The 22734-nt window shown below is 38.8% G+C and overlaps 2 protein-coding genes across 2 annotated transcripts in view; both read left to right on the forward strand.

Annotated features, from left to right (window-relative positions):
* LOC122002969 (magnesium/proton exchanger-like) overlaps positions 1 to 17295 on the forward strand; it is a 33801-nt gene extending 16506 nt beyond the window's left edge. The window contains exons 9-10 of the mRNA XM_042558378.1: positions 13944 to 14249; positions 16920 to 17295. Coding sequence (XP_042414312.1) covers positions 13944 to 14241 — 298 coding nt within the window. The 3' untranslated portion in view covers positions 14242 to 14249; positions 16920 to 17295. The remainder of the gene's footprint in view (positions 1 to 13943; positions 14250 to 16919) is intronic.
* Positions 17296 to 18739: 1444 nt separating this feature from the next.
* On the forward strand, positions 18740 to 22513 carry LOC122002970 (RAN GTPase-activating protein 1-like). Its single transcript, XM_042558379.1, has 2 exons — positions 18740 to 18915; positions 20611 to 22513. The coding sequence occupies exon 2, from the start codon at positions 20631 to 20633 to the stop codon at positions 22254 to 22256; it is 1626 nt and encodes a 541-aa protein (XP_042414313.1). The 5' UTR covers positions 18740 to 18915; positions 20611 to 20630; the 3' UTR covers positions 22257 to 22513.
* Positions 22514 to 22734: the final 221 nt, after the last annotated feature.

Below are 22734 nucleotides of genomic sequence, written 5' to 3' on the forward strand. Positions count from 1 at the left end.
AATAAATTTTCCTTAATTTCCTTGACTTGATTTAATTGAGAGAAATAAAATAAAATTTCCCAAATCAATTTCAAGTGGCCGGCCACATCATTGGAAAACAAAAGAGGACAAGTTTTAATCAACAATTAAAACTTCCTAGTTTGTTTCCGGAAATTTTAAAAAATAAAATTTCTCTTTAAAATCTCTTCATGGTTAATAAAAGGAAATATCTATAATTTTAATTTTATTAACATGTGAATAATTTTAAAGAGAAAATAAAACATCTCTCCAATCTACAAATAAGGAAAGAGATCTAATCTCTTTCTTTAATCTTTTGTAAATCTTTTACAAGAGAAATATTTTAATTCTAATTCTCTTTAAATTATATCTTCCACATTATAATAAAAATTAAAATTAAATTTCTTTTTTAATTTATTTTGGCCGGCCCTACTAGCTTGGGTTCAAGCTAGGCCACCCAATAATATACCTAGGCCGGCCCTAGCTTGGTTCCCAAGCTAGCTTGGCCGGCCCCTTATTGGTGGGTATAGAAGGTGGGTATAGGTGGGTATAGAACTCTATAAATAAGAGGCTACGATAGGGACCGAGAGGAGGAATTGGTTTTGGTCTCCCGATAAAATTAAGCATCCCGTGTTCGCCCCGAACAACTTAATTTTATCAATGATAATTCATTCCACTAGAGAACTATCATTGAACTACTGCACCAATCCCAAATTACATTTTGGGCTCCTTCTTATTATGAGTGTGTTAGTCTCCCTGTGTTTAAGATATCGAATGTCCACTAATTAAGTGAGTTACTGACAACTCATTTAATTAATATCTAAGTCCAAGAGTAGTACCACTCAACCTTATTGTCATGTCGGACTAAGTCCACCTGCAGGGTTTAACATGACAATCTTTATGAGCTCCTCTTGAGGACATTATCAACCTAGTATCTCTAGGACACAGTTTCCTTCTATAATCAACAACACACACTATAAGTAATACCATTTCCCAACTTATCGGGTTTATTGATTCAACGAACTAAATCTCACCCATTGATAAATTAAAGAAATAAATATCAAATATATGTGCTTGTTATTATATTAGGATTAAGCACACAACTTCCATAATAACCGAGGTCTTTGTTTCTTTATAAAGTCAGTATAAAAGAAACGACCTCAAATGGTCCTACTCAATACACTCTGAGTGTACTAGTGTAATTATATAGTCGAGATAAACTAATACCTAATTACACTACGACCTTCAATGGTTTGTTCCTTTTCCATTTTGGTCGTGAGCTCCTATTTATAATTTATAAGGTACTGATAACATCATCTTACGTATGTGACACCACATACTATGTTATCTAATATAAATTAAATGAACAACTACAAACAAATGTAGACAATTAGACGAATGTGATTCTTTATTCATAATAAATGTTTACAAAGCTTAGGCTTTTAGTATACATTCAACAATCTCCCACTTATACTAATGACTAGTGCCATATCTTCTACCATACATCCGATTCCATTCCTCCACATATCGATCGAAAGCTTTCGGAAGGGCCTTAGTGAAAGGATGCCAGGTTATCCGCTGATGCAATCTTGGTGATGACAACTTCTCCTCGCTACATCTCGTATCGGTGGTACTTGCGCTCTATATGTTTACTTGCCTTATGAGCTCGTGGTTCCTTCGAGTTGCAATGCACCACTATTATCACAATAAATTGTGATGATTTTGGCAAACCAGAATCACATCTAAGTCCATTAAAGCTCTGAGCCATCGCTTCTTTAGGCGCCTCGGAGGTGCTACGTATTCAACTTCCATGGTTGAGTCAAACGCATTTCGCTTAACACTCCTCCGTGAAATGGCTCCACCTCTAAAGTAAACACATAGCCTGATGTAGACTTCATTATCCCTATCGATTGGAAATCGAATCAGTGTAACCCACAGGGAGCAGATCTGCTTGGTAAACTAGCGTATAATCTCTAGTCCTTCTCGGTACTTGATATATGCTTTACCGCACCTCGATGTCCTTGTCTAGGGTTACTCGATGTCTGCTGACCATGCCCACGGCAAAATCCGGTCTCGTTCATAGCATTGCATACATTAGGCTTCCTCCAGCCAGGAGCTGCTTTCATGTCCTCTATCTCTTTTGATGTCTTTGGAGACATCTCTTTAGATAGAGCTACTCCATGTCTAAAAGGTAAGAAACCTTTCTTGGAATCCTGCATGCTAAAACGAGCAAGGATTGTATTAATATATGAAGCTTGGGATAGACACAACATTCTTTTCTTACGATCCCTTATAACTTTGATCCCAAGAATGTGTGCACATTCTCCTAAGTCCTTCATATCAAATTGTTTGGACAACTATACCCTTACGTCTGATAATACCTTGACATTGTTGCCAATTAACAAAATATCATCTACGTATAGTACAAGAAATACCACCACGTTTCCGTTACACTTCTTATATACACAAGACTCATCCGGACTTTGAATAAATCCATATGACTGGATTACTTCATTAAACCGGATGTTCCAAGACCTTGAAGCTTGCTTCAGTCCATAAATGGACCGATTGAGCTTGCATACTAAATGCTCTTTGCCTTTTTCAATGAACCCTTCTGGTTGCTTCATATGGATGTTCTCTTCAAGACTTCCATTAAGGAAAGCTGTCTTGACATCCATTTGCCAAATCTCATAATCCATATGAGAAGAATGGATAAGAGTATCCGGATAGACTTAAGCATGGCTACGGGTGAAAAGGTCTCCTCATAATCGATTCCCTCTTTTGAGTGTACCCTTTGCAACAAGCCTAGCTTTGAAGGTTTCTACCTTCCGTCATCCCTCTTTTCCTTTTGTAGATCCACTTGCATCCAACGGCTTTTACACCATCGGTGGTTCTACAACTCCCAAACCTTATTAGAGTACATGGACTCTATTTCAATTGCCTTTTGCCAAGATCTGCGTCTATATCTTGGAGTGCTTCATCGTATGATCGGGGATCAGGCCTGGGATCAAGTCCGAAGACTCTCCCAAAACATGAATCTTCAGGTCTCACAACCCTCCCACTCTGACGAGGCACTATCCGTGGTTGTGTATCATGTGTGACACGTGTTGGGTCTCTTGTGGTACTTCATCTTGTCTTGTTGGTATTGAAGTAGACATGTCCTCTCTAAGTTCTTCTAAAACAACTTTACTCTTGGGCTTGTGATCCATTATATAGTCTTCTTCAAAAGCGGGCATTGGTGCTAACAATGACCTTACGGTCTTTAGGACTATAAAATAAACCATCTTCGTTCCTTTGGGATATCCTACAAACATCTGAACTTCATGCGAGATTCTAACTTATCATATGGTTTCAGACGTGTCTGTGGACTACCCTAAATCCGAATATGTCTTAGACTGGGTTTTGCCCATTCCACAATTCTATGGGAGTAGAAGAAACGATTTAGAAGGTACTAAGTTCGGAACGTATCTGCTGTTTCCAGAGCATATCCCCAGAATTTGGTAATTACGAATAACTCATCATCGATCTAACCATTTCCATAAGAGTCCTATTCCTTCGTTCTGCTACACCATTCTGTTGGGGTGTTCCAGGTGCGGACAATTGGGATTGAGTCCCGACTTCTGATAAGTAATTCCTAAACTCTCCTAAGAGGTATTCGCCACCACGATCTGACCGTAGTGTCTTGATACTTTTACCTAGTCGTTTCTCCACATCAGCCTTGTATTCTTTGAACTTATCAAAGCACTCAGACTTGCGGCGCATTAGGTAAATGTATCCATATCTTGAATAATCGTCTATGAAAGAGACAAAATATTCAAAACCTCCTCTTGCCTGGACAGACATAGGACCACACAAATCAGAGTGAACCAACTCTAACACTTCTTTGGCTCTATACCCCTTGGCCTTGAACGGCCTCTTGGTTATTTTACCTTCCAAGCAGGATTCACAAGTTGGAAAATTTTCCAACTCTAATGAACCCAAAAGTCCATCGGCTATAAGCCTCTGAATCCTACTTAAGTTAGTATGACCAAGCCTTAGATGCCAAAGATATGCTTGGTTCATTTCCGAAGGTTCTTTTTGTTAGGATCCTTTGTACGGCTAGAGAGGGGGGTGTGAATAGCCGACCCCAATTGCTCGCGTTTCTTTCTACAAACTAGGGTTAGCGCAGCAGAAACTAAATGCAGAAAGAAAACAGGAGAAGAAATCAAACCTCTACGCAAGGATGTAACGAGGTTCGGAGATGAAACTCCTACTCCTCGGCGTGTCCGTAAGGTGGACGAACCCAATCAATCCGTCGGTGGATGAGTCCCCGGAAAACCGGCTAATAAAAACACTCCTTCTGGGTGGAGAAACCTCGCCACAGAAACTTCTTGCAACAGCAAGAAAAGAGTACAAGGAAAACAAGAAATAAAGTACAATACAAATGTAAACTTTCTTGCCTTCTCTTCGACTGGAAGAAGCAGCCGCTTCCAAGCGCCTACCTCAGCCTAGGAAGCTCACGCGAAGCTTCAAGCAGAAGCAAGCTCAGCAGCAGCGCCAAGAACAGGAAGAAGGAAGAAGAAGTTAAAGGCAGCACCTCGACCCCTTTATACTGCGAAGAAGGCGAAAAAACTAGCGTTGCGTCGCAACGGCTAGAACCTGATCGGTCTAGGGACCGATCGAGGCCTACTGATCGGTCCCGGCCGTCGATCGATCTGAGAACCTACATGCGTACTACGTCGATGCGTGGACCGATCGACAGCTGATCGGTCCACGGACCGATCCCTACTCTTTCTTTCTCGGCGACATCGTCTCTGATCGGTCCCGGGCCGATCGGGACCTTTGATCGATGCGTGGACGATCGACTGCCTTTCTTTCGCCTCGTTAAACTGGCGATCGGTCACGGGCCGATCGATAACGAAACTTCGATGTCGATCGTTCACGGACCGATCGGGCGAAACAAATATCCGGATCGTGCGGTGACCGATCCGAGCAATTTTGCCCAAACCAAGTCCCAAGACTTCGAACCAATATCCGGTCAACCTTGACCTATTGGTACTTCATCCCTAACACGGTCACTCCCTTGACTGCTAGAACTCCACCCAGTGTCCGGTCAATCCTTTGACCTACTTGGACTTTCAACACCAGAAGTCCGATCAGATCCATCTGGATTTTCCTTGCTGGCTTCACTCACGGGACTTTCACCTGCCTCACCAGGATTTCCACACCGCCTAACATCCAGTTAGGACTTTCTCCTACTCTACAGTGACTTTCCCACTGCCCGGCTTCACTCACGGGACTTTCCACCGCCTAACATCCCAGTTAGGACTTTCCACGGCTTCACTTACGGGACTTTTCCCGTGCAAACTCCTGTTTGGACTTTCCGATCTGAGTCTCCATACTTGGATTTTTCGGTGCCAAGTCTCCATACTTGGACTTTTCGCGCGAAGCTCCCTGCTTGGATTTTTCCGTGCCAAGTCTCCATACTTGGACTTTTCGATGCCAAGTCTCCATACTTGGACTTTTCCGAATCAGTTCACCAGGTCGACCTTGACCTACGGTTGCACCAATAATCTCCCAAACATCTATTCTTGTCCCACATCAAGAATAGAACTCTCTCACAGTGTCAAACATCAACATGCAACACAACTAGGTCAACCTTGACCTAAGGTTGCACGACAATCTTCCCAAGTCAAACATCAAAATACAACTCGAGTCACGTCAACTCGAGTTGGGTCAACCAGTCAACCTTGACCTAAGGTTGCACCAACAATCTCCCCTTTTGATGTTTGACAAAACCATAATCAAGTTAGGTTAACGATAACCTAACTTAGGTTTCAATCATCTTCCAATGTCCGATGTTCTTTCCTTGAACATTCTCTGGACATTCTCCTTAGGTTAACCCGATAACCTAACTTGGGTTCTCGATAATTCTCCCCTTTTGACACACATCAAAAGAATTCCAATGTTCTTTCTTGAACATTCCTTGACATTCTTTCCTAGCTTAGGTTAACCCGATAACCTAACTTGGGTTCTCCAATAATTCTCATGAACACTCTCCCTTTTGACACACATCAAAAGAACAAGGAAGGTATCAAGGTCAAGAGTTTCTTCTAATGAAAGTCTCATACCTTTCATTTGAAACTCTTAATTTCCCCCTTGATACTAAACTCAACAATCAACTTAGTGATAATCCCATATCACTAATCCTTAAAAGTCTTTTGGAGTAAAAACTCCCCCTAAAAGTCAACTCCCCCTTGACAATTAGGTAAAACTTCCCCGAAAGGTCAACTCCCCCTTGACCATTGCACCAACAATGTCTTGGCGAGTTTTAAACCTTTAGAAATCCACAAAACCCAACTTCCAGCTGAAATTTCAGACCAACAGCTGAAAATCAGAAACTGGCACGCACTGATCGGTCCCCAGACCGATCCACGCTTCACTGATCGCACTGGATCGTCACTGATCGGTCACCAGACCGATCAGAACTTCCCTGGATCGGTCCGGTGACCGATCCACACTCTGAAATCAGAGATTTCTGATTTCCCTTCCCGGAAATTCAGAAACTCCTAATAAATTCCAGAAAATTCCAAAAATCGTAAAATTTTGAGGATACACTCCTCATACCATAGTCTATCACGGAAAAATAATTTTCTATGAAAATAGTTTCCATTTTTCAATCTTGATACAAAGTTCAAAAACTTTGAAATAGTTCAAGTTTAACTCAACTTTGTATCACAATGTTCAATGATGAATGCTATCACTAGGAAAGCTTCATCAAGGTTTTTCAAATCAATTTTAAAATGCTTTTAAAACCATTTGAATTTAGGACCATAATCTTAGGGCTAGATGTACATGACTTGTACACAAGCTTTCCCTATGATCCTCCATTTCTTGAATTAGGCTCATCTAGGTACAAGAACTATGCACCTTGATCCTAACTCATGATCCTAATATCTCACACACATCTAAGGTGTATCAAACCACATTCAAGTCAATTTGATGTGAGATATGGGTTAAGGTCAACTTAGGCTAAGTTCTCATGCATTTTCTAAACTACACTTTGATCTCAATATCAAAATGTGTTTTTATCCTTAAATCAATTTCATTGATTATTAATGCAAGAGATGATGACATGGCATAAATGATATCATAAGTAAAAACATGTGCCAATGTCATGATGTCATGGCATAAAGCTTGAAAACTTAAATAAAGCATAACATATAATAACCTAAGCATTATCATGACATTTCAAATGATCATAAATTAAATATGGTGTCATGACATGGCATATGGCAAACAACCATGGTAAGTTAACACAAATAAAATACCTAGACTACCTATCTAAGTATCCTTAATCACTTAGCTAACTTAAATTCTAATCCTAGATTGCCCAAAGTGCTCCAAGAAAATGTCAAAACCCAAATTGACATTTCTTGATCTCTTGTTTGATTTATACCATTTAAAATTCTACAAGAGTAGCACTTCTAAGTTAAGGCCCGGATTGCCTTGATTACCTAAGAGAATATCAAAATCCCAATTTGATATTTCTCTAGGTTTTTCCAAATTGTGTCAATTTAAAGTAAGATTAATATATTCTCACTTTGGCACAACTTACTCTTCCAAGGAGTGAATGACAAAGATTATTCCATTTCATTTTCAAAGGTTCCCAAACACCTTGAAAATGCTCCTTGAGTGTCAATTTCCTCAAAGTTGGGTTAACTACCCTTCTTATTGGAGTTGACACTCTCTAACCCATCTATGGGGTAGAGAAGATGCTCCTAGGAACCCAATACCTATTAGAGCTCATTGGGTTCACTAAATATTCACTAGGGATAACTTCCCTAGCAACCCTCCTAATGACCCTCTTAGGCTTTAAAGCCTTGGTCATTTGGGTCTCATCAAGGTCAACTATAGGGGTGACTTCCCTTGTGACTTTGGTAGTGGTCTTCCTAGCCCTAGGATTTGTTCCATAATCGAATGGAACATTATGATAGGTGGGCTTGACCAATTGGGACTTAGGTTTGTGACCCAAACCTTTCTTGTCCTTGGACTTGGGTTTTTGACCCCTAGACCCTAGAGTCAAATCCTTAAGAGCCTTTTCTAGAGAGTCAAGTCTTGACCTTAAGGCTTGATTTTCTTTCTCTAATACCTCAAGTTTTGATTTGTCATTCTTTCTTGAGGTGTTCCTAGGCATGTGTCTAGTTGATTTAGGGTTTCTACCTAGGTTTTCCTTAACCTTAGAAGTGTTAATCCTAGGGTTAACATTCCTAGTAGTATCCCTATCTAGGTTGACATGTTTAGCACCTAAGCACATGTATTGATTTCTAGTGTTAACATGCTTATCATTATTGACTAATGCAATAAAATTACTAGCATGTATCCTACTAGAATTGCACGAATGAGCCTTAAAAGATACCTTAGGGTTTGCCTTAGCTCCCCCTATCGATGTGCCCGGTCTCTTGCCCTTATGAGGTTGCCTCCCCCTTGAACAATGGCTCCTATAGTGTCCCCTTTGCTTGCATTGGAAGCACACGATGTGCTCCTTGCCCTTGCGTTTCGGGACTCCGGCTTCCTTGACCTTTGGCGCCGGTGGAGTCTTTCTTACCCTCTTTGGACATTTACTCTTGTAATGTCCACGTTCCCTACACTCAAAGCACATAATATGTAATTTAATTGAACTTAAATTGCTTGAGTTACCTAGGGTTGAGGGTGGATGCGAGCTCTCTTCTTCATCCCTCCCGGAGGTAGAAGCTTCTTCTTCTTGCTCCGAACTTGAAGAAGAACTCTCCTCCTCTTCTTCCTTGGATGTTGAGTAGCCCTCAACTCCCAATTCGCTTCTTCCATGATGTGAGCTACTTGGCTCACTAGGCTCCTCTTCATGGCTTGAAGTGGAGCTCACTTCATGGAACTTGGCCAAGTTGTTCCACAACCCCTTGGCATTGTTGTAACCACCTATCTCACACAAAATGTCATTAGGTAATGAAAACTCAAGAATTTTCGTTACCTCATCGTTGATCTCGGATTGGTGGATTTGTTCCTCCGTCCACTTCTTCTTTTCTAAAGGTCCTCCTTCTTTATCCATCGGAGGATTGAACCCTAATTGTACACAACTCCAATGCACTAAGTTAGTCATAAGAAAATACTTCATTCTTACCTTCCAAAACGCGAAATCATCGCGGTCGTAGAAAGGCGGAATTGTGACATCTTCTCCGAACCGATCCATTCTCTAGCGCTTGTGCTCCCACGGGTGTGAATCCGATGAAGAGCGACCTCGCTCTGATACCACTTGTTAGGATCCTTTGTACGGCTAGAGAGGGGGGTGTGAATAGCCGACCCCAATTGCTCACGTTTCTTTCTACAAACTAGGGTTAGCGCAGCAGAAACTAAATGCAGAAAGAAAACAGGAGAAGAAATCAAACCTCTACGCAAGGATGTAACGAGGTTCGGAGATGAAACTCCTACTCCTCGGCGTGTCCGTAAGGTGGACGAACCCAATCAATCCGTCGGTGGATGAGTCCCCGGAAAACCGGCTAATAAAAACACTCCTTCTGGGTGGAGAAACCTCGCCACAGAAACTTCTTGCAACAGCAAGAAAAGAGTACAAGGAAAACAAGAAATAAAGTACAATACAAATGTAAACTTTCTTGCCTTCTCTTCGACTGGAAGAAGCCCAACTACAGCAGCAACTGTTGGTGACCCAGCCTAGGAAGCTCACGCGAAGCTTCAAGCAGAAGCAAGCTCAACGGACCTCGGTGTCGAAGAAGAAGGAAGAAGAAGTTAAAGTGCAGCAGCACCCTCGACCCCTTTATACTGCGAAGAAGGCGGTGAAAAAACTGGCGTTGCGTCGCAGCTAGAACCCCGATCGGTCTAGGACCGATCGGGCCTACTGATCGGTCCCCGGACCGTCGATCGATCTGAGAACCTTCATGCGTACTACGTCGATGCGTGGACCGATCGAGGCCCGATCGGTCCGGCCGATCCCTACTCTTGGCTTTCATTCGGCGACATCGTCTCGATCGGTCCCGAACCGATCGGGACATAACTGATCGATGCGTGGACCGATCACCTGCCTTCTTTCGCCTCTGGCGATCGGTCACGGGCCGATCGATAAGAAAACTTCGATATCGATCGTTCACCGGCCGATCGGAGCAAACAGTATCCTGGATCGGTGCGGTGACCGATCCGAGCAATTTTGCCCAAACCAAGTCCCAAGACTTCGAACCAATATCCGGTCAACCTTGACCTATTGTTACTTCATCCCTAGCTTCGGTCACTCCCTTGACCTGCTAGAACTCCCTGCCAACTTGGACTTTCCAACACCAGAAGTCCGATCATCCCTGATCCATCTGGATTTTCCCTTGCCTGGTTTCACTCACCAGGACTTTCACCTGGCTTCACTCACCAGGATTTCCACACTGCCTAACATCCCAGTTAGGACTTTCTCACTGCCTGGCTTCACTCACCAGGACTTTCCCACTGCCTGGCTTCACTCACCAGGACTTTCCACACTGCCTAACATCCCAGTTAGGACTTTCCACTGCCTGGCTTCACTTACCAGGACTTTTCCCCGTGCCAAACTCCCTGTTTGGACTTTCCCAGTGCCAAGTCTCCATACTTGGATTTTTCCGGTGCCAAGTCTCCATACTTGGACTTTTCGCGTGCCAAGCTCCCTGCTTGGATTTTTCCGTGCCAAGTCTCCATACTTGGACTTTTCCAGTGCCAAGTCTCCATACTTGGACTTTTCCCGAATCAGGTCAACCAGGTCAACCTTGACCTACGGTTGCACCAATAATCTCCCAAACATCTATTCTTGTCTCACATCAAGAATAGAACTCTCTCACGAGTGTCAAACATCAACATGCAACACAACTAGGTCAACCTTGACCTAAGGTTGCACCGACAATCTTCCCAAGTCAAACATCAAAATACAACTCGAGTCACGTCAACTCGAGTTGGGTCAACCAGGTCAACCTTGACCTAAGGTTGCACCAACACTTTTCTCTTATTAGAATTAGAAGATGAGTTATAAATTTTCATGTTTTGCTTTGTGGAAGAAATTGGATTTAAAGTATATAAATTACCAACTAATGCACCAGAACAGATAATCACTTTATTTCTTTTAATAACTACATCGTTACTAAAAGAAACTGAATATCCATCTAAAAACAGTTTAGAAACTGAAATTAAATTCTTTCTAAAACTGGGTACATAAAGATAATTTCTTAAAACCAAATTCCTATTTCTACTAAAAGATAAGTAGACGTCTCCCACTGCAACAGCTGCCACCTTAGTAGCATTGCCCATGTAGACGGTAATTTCTCCTTCAGATAGTCGTCGGGTTTCCTGGAACCCCTGCAAGGAATTGCAGACATGATCAGTGGCTCCCGTATCTACACACCAGGTGCTGGTAGATAACACCGCTAAACATGTTTCAACAACTAGAGTATGAGATATACCTTTGTTTTGGTTCCTACGAGACGATCGCCTTCGATGTCGCACGCTTACGGATGAAGCATTTGTCCTTGGCTTCTTCATTCCGACTTTAAATCCGTACTACGAGATTTATTCACTTTCTTTCTTGAACCGACTTGTTTCTTCTTCTTCTTTCCTTTCGGTTTAGAAGTAGAACCATTTTCAAGATAGTGAATTTGAGCATTGTGACGAAATAATCCTTCTGCTTCTTGAAGTTCAGTAGTTTCGCTAATGAATAAACCCTCTTATTCATATTATAGTTCGGGCCGCTTAAAACTTCTAGGTAGCGTTTGGAGGATCATATCGATCCGGGTTTCCCATCAATTTCTCCTCCAAGGATCCGTATCTCGCTCGGATAAGCCATCATCTTTAGGATATGATCCCTTGGAGTACCCTCTTGCATGGTGACCGTCATTATCTTTCTCATGGCTTCTTGCCTGAAGCCCTATCTGATGACGAAGAGTTCCTTGAGATTGTTCATAATATCATGGGCTGTTGGTAAATGTTGATGTTGCAATACATTTGACATTGAAGCGAAATGTAACACCGCGCCATCTCATCCGCTTTTACCCATTTCCTATGATATTCAATCTCCTCTTGGGTAGATTCACCGATAGGTGCATCAGGGCACTGCTCGGTCAACATATTTATAGCTTTCAGAAGAAAACAATGTCCGGTTTCTTTTCCAATGTATGTAGTTTGGTCCAGTAAGTCTATTTCTGTTGAAGTATGATGGACGGTGGGTTGAAAGACATCCTAAGAATCACAAATAACTTTTGGTCGAACTCTAAATTTAGAATAATATTGATTCCTCAAACAATACTATTTTAAATTAACCAACACCTCATAACAGTGAATTTTGTATGCCACGTTAGTGTGGACGATACAAATTCAACATTTGTAAAGGAGGGTTTTAACCCATTAATTTTATTATCTTGTCAACCTAACTTTTTGACAAATAAAATTAATAGTTGGTATCATTGGTCACACAAATAATAGCAGTGACTCCGATTAGGAGGATACTATTAGATGTGTCTAAGTGTATACCATTACTTGACACTAAGTCCATTAATAAGATTATGCCCCTTGGTTGGGGAAGATCACACGCTCTTAATTAACTTCCTATAGTCATCCAAAATGGAAGTCTGTTCTAGTGATCCGCAAACAAGCTCATCCGTTATGGAGGAAGGCACTCGAGCCAACGCAAGCTTGTTTGCATCACTTACAAACCAGAATGGAGACCATGGGATTTATTTAAAATCTCTCTCCCACTTAGTTATTTATAAATGAGGAATTTTAACTATGCTAGCCTACTTAAACTTGTAAACTAACATGCACACACAGCACAATATAAAAGGAATAAATAGAAAATTTAATTTTCAACTATTATGGCTTTTATCTCTAATTGTCCTCCGTGTGTTGTCATCCCAAGCTGCTGCCATATTTGTCCACCGCCACCGGGTCTAGCTGTCGCATCCATCTTGCTCCTAGTTTCACTGCGCCTCTGGTCCTTAGAAGGTTCCACGCTTTGCAAGATTCGATCCACGACATAAATAGAATTTTACATTTTGATCCTATATTCCATAAAAGGAATGTACATGTATCTAGATCAAAAATAAAATCCTAATAAAACTAAATACAGCTCCTGCTGTATTTTAATACAATCATGCACACACATATAAATTGCCCTTGACATGTCCAAGGGTCCAATCACACACATAATTAACTAGAAGCCATAATAGTTGGATCCTGCATCCACAAAGTTAGCACATCCTACTATTATCCTGCCTAAATTATGTATGACATGTGCATAATTAAACTAAATACCAAATACACAGAGGCAAAACCCTAGCTCTGATACCAATTGTTGGTTGCTACTCGGAAAACCTAGAGGTTCCACTGTACAAAAATTTTGTACAAAGGTCTGAACCTTTTTCCTAGCTACCATGTGTTTTTTTAAATTAAATTTTGGATCGCCTGCGGAACTTAACACGTTTGATCCAAAACTTAATCTATTTGTTCTTTTAGGTTTTAACTTGGATCTCCTGCGGAACTTAACACGTTCGACCCAAGTCTCCTTAAGTTATTAATTCCATTAAATACTAATTTCCATAAAAGGTTCCAGTACTGACGTGGCGAGGCACATGGCCTTGACACCACATACTATGTTATCTACAATATAAATTAAATGAACAACTACAAACAAATGTAGACAATTAGACCAAATGTGATTCTTTATTCATAATAAATGTTTACAAAGCTTAGGCTTTCAGTATACATTCCAACATTTCAGTCTAGACTTAAGATAGTTTTAGCCGAGCTAACACTCTTCGGTCTTCGATAATAAGCTGGAAATTGGCTTTGCTTCTGTTTCAAGTCTACTTTTAGCTGACATTTTGCACTAGCTGACTCGAATTTTGCAAGAAATTGACTTTTCATTCTATCATTTGTTCTTTGTAATTTTTATTTTTTCGCATTCTTTTTCTTGCCAGCAATTCAGTGAACATATATGTCGGCATTGGCATTCCTTGGCTGATAAACACAACTTACAACTTCTTCGCCTACCAAGAACCACTCTACATCCAGAACGCAGCCGGGCTAAGCTTCTCTCTTTTGGTGTTCTTTGTGACCTCAGCTTGTTGCATTGCTGTTCTTGTTCTTCGGCGCCTCGTCTTCGGAGCCGAACTCGGTGGGCCGAAGTTGTGGGCTTGGTCGACGTCGGCATTCTTCATTTCCTTGTGGCTCATTTTCGTTGTTCTATCGTCGCTTAAAGTGTCAGGAAAAATATAATTCACAAGGTAAAATCTCAAACTTGTACTGCTCTTTCCTATTCTTTTCTGCAATGAGTTATTTTCCTTCATGATTCTTAGAACTATATTTGAGTGTTAGTGTAATATATATAGAGGTTATGACTTCAAATCGTGAAACAGTTTTTTGCAATAGGGGATAAAATTATATATAATAAATCTAATACGGTTGGACTCTTCTCCGAGATTTTACATTGACAAAAGCTTCATGTACCGAACAATCTTTTGTTAGTGTATATATATATATCTCAATCTATGAAGTGAGAATTTACATGGACAATATGATTTTGCAGAATTTTTTATCTATTCCTTGGAAATATATAGGAGTTGACTCTATTTTGGTATCGTTACATTTATTCCCTTTGAAATCTTATGGTTTAAGGAGTTTTTATTTTTCTAGTTGATTAGAATTGAAATAGTTGGGATAAATATAATTTGTTGATGATAATGACATTTAATTCATTATTTTATTTTATATTATGTATTCTATTGCCTAGTTTCTTTTGTTATTTAGTTCTCTGATATAAAGCTTTTTTGTGTGTGAATTTATAGTCTCTCATTTAATTTATATTTTTTAAAAAATAAAATAAGATCAGTAAAGATTGCAAATATATATATATATATATATATATATATATATATATATATATATATATATATATATATATATATATGTATTTTAGGAAAATGTTAAATTCCATACTTATTTGTGAGCATTCTGTGTTATTTTTATTTTGTTTTTAATCTAAATACTATACTCTAACCCTAAAAAAATAATTTTAAAAAATAAAACAAAATAATATTCACGGGATGAGTTTCTAGAGATAAAATATAAAATTTTTTCTATATTTTGAAATTTGCCTCATTAAAATTTAATTAAAATCTGCAAAGTCACTTTATATATATACTAGTGATCGCGCGTTGCGTGTAAATATTTCTAATGACTAAAAAAAATCCAATGTTCATTTTATATCTAATGTACTGAAGGAAAATATAATACTAACCTTTCTATTTTCCATCTGTTTCCAGAATTTTCGTAGTTTGTTCAGAAACTCCTCTCGAAAGTGCAACATACATTGAAACCATATTGATCCTTTATAATGAAATTATATAAATTAAAGCATTTTAGCATTAAAATACTAAAGTAGAGTCATTAGGATAAAGTATCTGTCTTTTGAAAATCTAAATTATTTCGAGTAAAGTACATGCCTAATTCACCCTTATGTTCAGAACCAAGAATTAATTATTTTGGTCAAACTCATGCAATAGTACAATAATGCAAGGGTGACGCTAGAGAATTAACGGACTTCCCTCTGTAAAAAATTAATTTAATTTAATATTATATTTATTTTAGTAAAAAAAAACTAAGAAAAGTATATTTTTTAACATTGTCGGCCTAAAATATTTATAGAAGCTTTTTTGAACATAGTATTGTCAATTCTAAGATATGGGATTAAAGAGAACTATATTTTTTTTATATAAAACAAGCAGAGAAAATTAATGATGAGAAAAATTCATAATAATATGTCACAGCTGAATTTCGAACTTTAGATCACTAATTGTTTCGCTTGTGGAATTACTAATAAATTTTGGAATTATTTTTAGTGTGAATAGAAAAAAGGATATTAACGTAAATTCATTTTAGGCTTTACCAAAGTTAGTTAGTAAAGGGGAGAAATTTTTAATAAAATAGTAAGATTTTCACTTATCATTTTAAATTCTATTAAATTCCATATTTTTTCTACCATAATTAAAGAAATACAAGTAGAAACAAAAAAAATAAATAAATTAGAGAGCACAGAACAAACTTTGACTCTGCGTTGAATTTATTAAAATATTAATTTTTAACTATGTTAAAATGATTTATTTTAATTAAAATAATAAAAAAGTATTTTAAGTAAAGGGGAGCCTTAATCCAATAATAAAATTAATGTAATACGATCTGAAAGCCACAAATTTTTTTTTAAAGTAGAAAATTGTAACTTTTATTAGAGATAAACGTTAAATTGTAATATTTCTATGCAAGTAAAAAAAATTTCACTCTCTCGTACAGGAGAGAGAGAGAGAGAGAGAGAGAGAGAGAGAGAGAGAGAGGGGGGGGGGGGGGGCAAAACTGGTAATATTATACGTCATAAAATTTGTAAATAATCTTTTATGACTTATGTGGTTGTGTTGCATCCATAATTAAGTATTTGAATTAACTGAATACGAGACCCTGTGTAATGAAGTTACTCATCAACCCCTGTGCTTACTTGCACGACGAGTAATGAGTTAGAAATAGCTCGGAATCTTCACAACCCTCGTGAGTAAGAAAAACTTCTCCATTCATGAATGACTATGAGGTCACCCTGTGTCATTGATGATGGTACAAGAATACTCATCCCCAAAACATAAAGTTTACTTCCTTAAGAGTCTCTCACCACCTCTCCCACTCCATATTTGTTCGGTCTTTCATTTATGCATACATTAACCTCCACTTGAAGAGTACCCGATGGCGGAGTCATCCTTGGTGGAGGCTATGGTTGGTCCGACATAGTGGGCTTAGATTGTAATTTCATTCTAGACTTCGGGTAATCATGTAATAGGTTATCACACCAGCTCAAGTTATGTCTCAGCTCTTTTTCGTTGTTCCCAAATATGATTTCCATTTGATATTGCCAGATGCTCCATGCACCAGTGGCCAACCTCTCAAAAGTCACTTTGCTTATATTGGTTTGGATCCAAAGGCAGTCATCTAAGGTGTTGGTGTCTTGGAGGGTTGACACAATATTTCAGAGGTTGGTTTTCTTCCAACATTTCTTTACGGAAGCACAAAGGAATAGTGCATGAAAACCACACTGCAGGCATGCATGATTCCATGTCATATGACGTTATTTCAAGTTAGTTGACGCGGATATAATATCATTCGATAGGCGTCATCAAAATTTTTTTGGATTTTAGGAGGTACGTTTAGGTTCCATATGAACCTCAACCAAGCTCCTAATGAATAATTTGATTGGTTTTCTGATAATGATAGTATATTACATGTTGCCTTATACTTCCCTCAAACTGTGTACCACCACTTGCTATCAAATCTTCAAAACATAGTGTTTGACTCATTAGATGAAAGTAGGGGAATTTTTAAAATTTGTCAAACCGTGTACCACCACTTGCTATCAAATCTCCAAAACATAACAGTGTTTGGCTCATCAGATGAAAGGGGAATTTTTAAAATTTGTTCATCATAGTTTAGAGCAAACCTTGATCCAATAATTGAGTCATTCCACATCCCCTCTGAGATTAAAAAGTACACTCTTTGGTTCTTCGTTATCTTTGGCATTCCAGTAGCCACTTGTCCTTCGATATCCTTGCTATTTTCCCATCCTCGATACGCCAAAGCAACCCCTTATCCAGCAACTCCCGACCCTAGAGCAGTGAACGTCAAACGAATTAAGGATTATTTCCTAGAGGAGCATTCATTACATCCATGTGGTAAAAATATCGTGCCTTAAAAAAATGAGATAATTACAATGATTGTGACTGCCGAATCAACCTTCAAATTTGCTTAGCTAATAGCGCCTGATTAAATGGGATGAGTTGTTGGAATCCCAACCCACCCAAATTCTTTAGCACACAAAGTTTGCCCTATTGCTTCCAATGCATGTGTTTTTTACCATTATCCATTCCTCACCAAAAGTTTGCACATTCCATTTCGATCTCCTCACATATTGACTGGGGTATATGAAAATATGATATTACATAGGTCATAATTTATGTACAATTCGTCATGTTTCAAAATTATTATATTATTATTTTTAATTATAAATTTATAAAATTATTTATTGGACTCGTATTCCATTGAACTTATTAAGAATAATTATAGTAAAAAAATATTAATTAGTTATTAATTAATTAATTAATATATAATAAATGATTATGAATAAATAAATAAATATGCATCTATTTTTAAAATGATTAAAAATACTAATATAACAAAAAGAAACTAATGATTTAACAATTAACTAATCTAGGAAAATATTAATAGCTGCAATATGATTGGTTGATCAATCATATGGAAGATCCTAATTTGAATCTATATAGAAATTTTTTTAAAAAAAAAAACCCACCGAGCCGGCGGCCAGTTCAGCCATTAATTTGGACTGGAATCATAACCGGTCCAGTTACAATTACGGGCTCAGGCCGAATCCGGCTCGTGCCCGAGCTGAGTCCGGTTTGACATGCCCAAGTCGGAACTATATGAAAGTCACATATTTAAATCGTGAAAACAATTTTTTATCAATGTGGTTTGATCCGTATCGACGGAATCGAAGTACCTTTTTTTATAAAAATATTTATGTATAATATTTTTAATTAAATTAATTTTTTAAAATGCTTAAAATAAAAAAAATATGAAATTATCTTTTGGATTTTTTTTTTCAAAAAATTTACCTATGTAAAATAATATAAAATAAAATGTTATATATCTATTGGCGAACGGTCATGGGAACGTGGAATGTCTAGAAGGCCCACGTACCAACCCTAATCGCGTCAGAATCGCCCCCATCGGTTGCTCCTTCTACCCAACGGCGCCGCCATCTTCTCTCCTTCCGCTCCACGCCGGTCCCAAGTTAGCGATCGCCGTCGCTCGCCAGCGGCCCAGACCAGGCTTCGACCCGAGGTGCGTTTTTCTTCTTCTGATCTGGAGAAGAATCACTGCTCCCGAACGCTTTTCTCTCTTCTTTGCTCATTTTTTCGTCGGGTCTAATTTTTCCCAACTGTCATCGCTTTTCCGAATGTTCTCTTCTACTCACTTCTTGTTCGGACGCATAAAAATGTCTTTTTTCCCCTTGAAATCTTGTTTCTGAATGATCTGATTGGTGAACTTGGATAGTGCACTGGTATTAATTCTTTTACGATTCCTGTGTAGGTTTAGAGGTTTTTCCTCTTTTTTTTTCATTCGTTAAAACAAGCACATCATTGTCACTAGTGTTGCTTCGTTAGATCTGAGAGTGGTACATGTCCTTGATTAGCTCTAAATGATCCAAATTTATACTTCAGTTCATTGTATTGTCTTTGTACGAAGTATTTTTGACCAGACAATATAATGATAACATTGTTCAGGCCAAAAGTAAATTGGGGTGTTCAATCTGAGAGTTGTAGCTTGCCTTGATGGAGTTGTGATGTTTTAATGATCCAACTTTATACTCCAGTTCATTGTAGTTATATCCTTAAGTGATCTCCTGAAAGTACTCCTAATGTATAATGAGAATATCTTTAAGGCCAGTAGGAGTTTGAGGTTTTTGACTTGTGGGAATGGTAGAAAAAAGTAGTGTCAGTTTACTAGTCATAGTAATTGTCATTGTTGTTGAAGTTTTGATGTCAAAGTCTAAGAGATTGTAATACCTTTTCTTTTCAATTAATTTTATATTTATTTATTACACTTAATCTGCTTCATTTATTGCAAACTTAGATTTGTTTGGTTGACATTAGTTGATGAATAAAAAGTTTGAGATGGTTCAGGCTTGTCTATTTGCTATTGTGTTCCCAAGGACAGTTTATTAAACCGAACTTGTATCATGACTGATAGGATCAAGCTTATAGAAAGCTTGCTCTTTTTTAGCACAAAAAAATAATTTGAAGAGTCACTTATTTGAATTGATTGATTCTCATTGTTGATTTGGGAATTCTTGTCTGTGCTAATGGAATTCTTAACATGTTCTAATGAACATCAGAGTTCGCTTCGATAAGGTGTGCCTTGATTATTACTCTCGTAAATGTTTGAATATCCTACGATTGGCCACAGTTGCACTTATTTTCTTGATTTTAGTTATGTTAGGATGAGCTTTGTGTAGAGTAAAATGTTGGCAGCCTTTCCGAACCATATTGTATGCAACCTTATCTTGTATTGCAAAAGGTTGTTTTTGTGACTTGTGAAACTGTGACCTTTAGTCACATAGCAACAACTTTACTGTTGCGCCAAAACTCCCCTAGTAAAATGTAGCATAGTCTTAAGGAATTTGTTTGAAGTTTTGAAACTTGATAAAGCTAGTTAAGAGTTGGCTTAGGTGTATCCACGAGTTGTTTGAAGTTTTGAAACTTGATAAAGCTAGTTAAGAGTTGGCTTAAGTGTATCCACGAGTTTAAGCGATCGTCTTCTATGAAAGCTATAGCATTCTGATACAAAAAATTTGTTTTTTTTCCCTTTGTCATCACTATTAGGCAAAATTACTTATTTTTTGCACCTTTCTCCAACATTAGTTTGTTCTTTTCCCACGATTCCGTCTCACATATTTGTACACTCGATTCTTTTTTTTTCTTTGGATATCATTTTTCTTGCTTGTGTAACTATTGTACTGTATTTATTTCATTGCAGTAAGAGCTTCATTGTTCGGTATGGAAACCGCTCAAGAGTTTCAACGCACATTCTCCATTAAATTATGGCCTCCCAGTGCAAACACCAGAGCAATGCTTGTGGACAAGATGACAAAGAACCTCTCCTCGGAAACATTCCTCTCCAGGAAGTACGGTCTGTTGAGCAAAGAAGAGGCCTATGAGAATGCCAAACGCATTGAAGACGAATGCTTCCTTGCTGCAAATGAGCATTTTCACAATGAGCCTGACGGCGATGGAAGCTCTGCAGTTCAGTTCTACGCGAAGCAAACTAGCAAGCTAATGTTAGAAGTTCTTAAAACAGGCCCTAGATCCAAAGAAGATGTAGAAGCCACTGCGGTTGGTGGGATCGCAAAACCTGTTGAGACTCTGTTTGACATATCCGGTGGGAAAAGGGCATTTATAGAGGTGGAAGAGGTCAGGGAGCTTTTCAGGCCGCTAACTGTGCAGGGAAACTCATACAGCAAAATTTGCTTAAGCAATAGAAGCTTCAGTATCGATGCAGCTCGCGTTGCAGCGCCTATTCTGACATCTCTTAAAGAGCAGCTGACAGAAGTAAACCTGTCAGATTTTGTTGCCGGAAGACCAGAGGATGAAGCTCTCGAAGTCATGAAGATATTCTCCTCGGCTCTGGAAGGCACTGCTCTCCGATATCTCAACCTCTCTGACAATGCCTTAGGCGAGAAGGGTGTTCGAGCATTCGGGGCACTTTTAAAATCACAAAACTGCTTGGAGGAGCTTTACTTGATGAATGATGGAATCTCCGAGGAAGCTGCAAAGGCTGTGTGTGAGTTAATTCCTTCAACCGACAAGCTTACAACGCTCCATTTCCACAACAATATGACTGGTGATGAGGGTGCGATAGCTATTTCTGAACTTCTTAAATGTTCTCCGTTGTTGGAGGATTTCAGATGCTCATCGACAAGGGTGGGCTCTGAGGGTGGAATCGAGTTGGCCAAGGCATTGGAGACTTGCACTCATTTAAGGAAGATTGATCTCCGTGATAATATTTTTGGTGTTGACGCAGGGATAGCCCTTAGCAAGGCACTCGAAAAGCTTGTTCATGTCACAGAAATCTACCTTAGCTATCTCAACTTGGAGGACGAAGGGTCTATTGCCATTGTGAATGCGCTGAATAATTTCGCGCCTTCTTTGCAAGTCTTGGACCTCGGCGGGAATGATATCACTTTAAAAGCTGCCTCAGCATTAGTCGATTGCATCACTGCCAAGGAATCACTCAGGAAACTCTTCTTGTCCGAGAACGAACTGAAGGACCAGGGTGCAATTGTCATCGGCAAAGCATTGGAAGATGATCATGTTCAACTTGAGGAACTTGACATGAGTAGCAACATGATAAGGAGGGCAGGGGCTAGATGCTTGGCGCAAGCAGTGTCAACTAAGCCAGACTTCAAGCGGCTGAACATAAACGGAAATTTTATCCCAGATGAGGGCATCGACGAGGTTAGGGAAATATTAAAGAACGGTAAAAACTCTGAGGATGTGCTTGGGCCATTGGATGATAATGATCCCGAAGGTGAGGACGAAGGGGAAGAGGATGGCGATGCGGAAGAGGAGGATCAAGGCGAATTGGAGTCTAAACTCCATCATCTCAAAGTAGACAAGGATTAGATGTTATTATCGACGCAAAAACTAGTCTTGCCATCTATTTAAGCAATGTGGCCATTGCATTTCATTTGTTTACTACTTTCGTTGAACAATGTAGTTTGGTTAGGTAGTGTTGGTTGACTTTGATTTTATTTTTTTCCTCTTTCTGATGGTTAGGGAACATGATTTTGGGTTCCCCTTGCCCAGCACTATGTGCCATCTTTTGTTGCCTAGTAATTTGACGAAGATGACCATGTTCATGGAATCTGAGTTGTTTGTTAGATTGCTGCGTTCTTATACGTCTGATTTATTTATTTTGCAAAGATCGTTATGAAAGACCTCGGTGGAAATTTATGCTTCAGGTAGTTAAATTTTTAGTTCGTTTATCAGATTAGGATCATAAAAAAGGCAACTTTTTCATTTATTATTAAAAATGATAAGTTATAATTCATAGTTACTATAATATAATATTGGTTACCGTTAATCAATGTAGTTACTATAA

Source organism: Zingiber officinale, chromosome 7A, assembly GCF_018446385.1.
Source record: "Zingiber officinale cultivar Zhangliang chromosome 7A, Zo_v1.1, whole genome shotgun sequence".
NCBI classification, from domain to species: Eukaryota; Viridiplantae; Streptophyta; class Magnoliopsida; order Zingiberales; family Zingiberaceae; genus Zingiber; species Zingiber officinale.

Coding starts and splice junctions, on each gene's coding strand:
- LOC122002970 (XM_042558379.1), top strand. CDS start 20,631: ATGGAAACCGCTCAAGAGTTTCAACGCACATTCTCCATTAAATTATGG.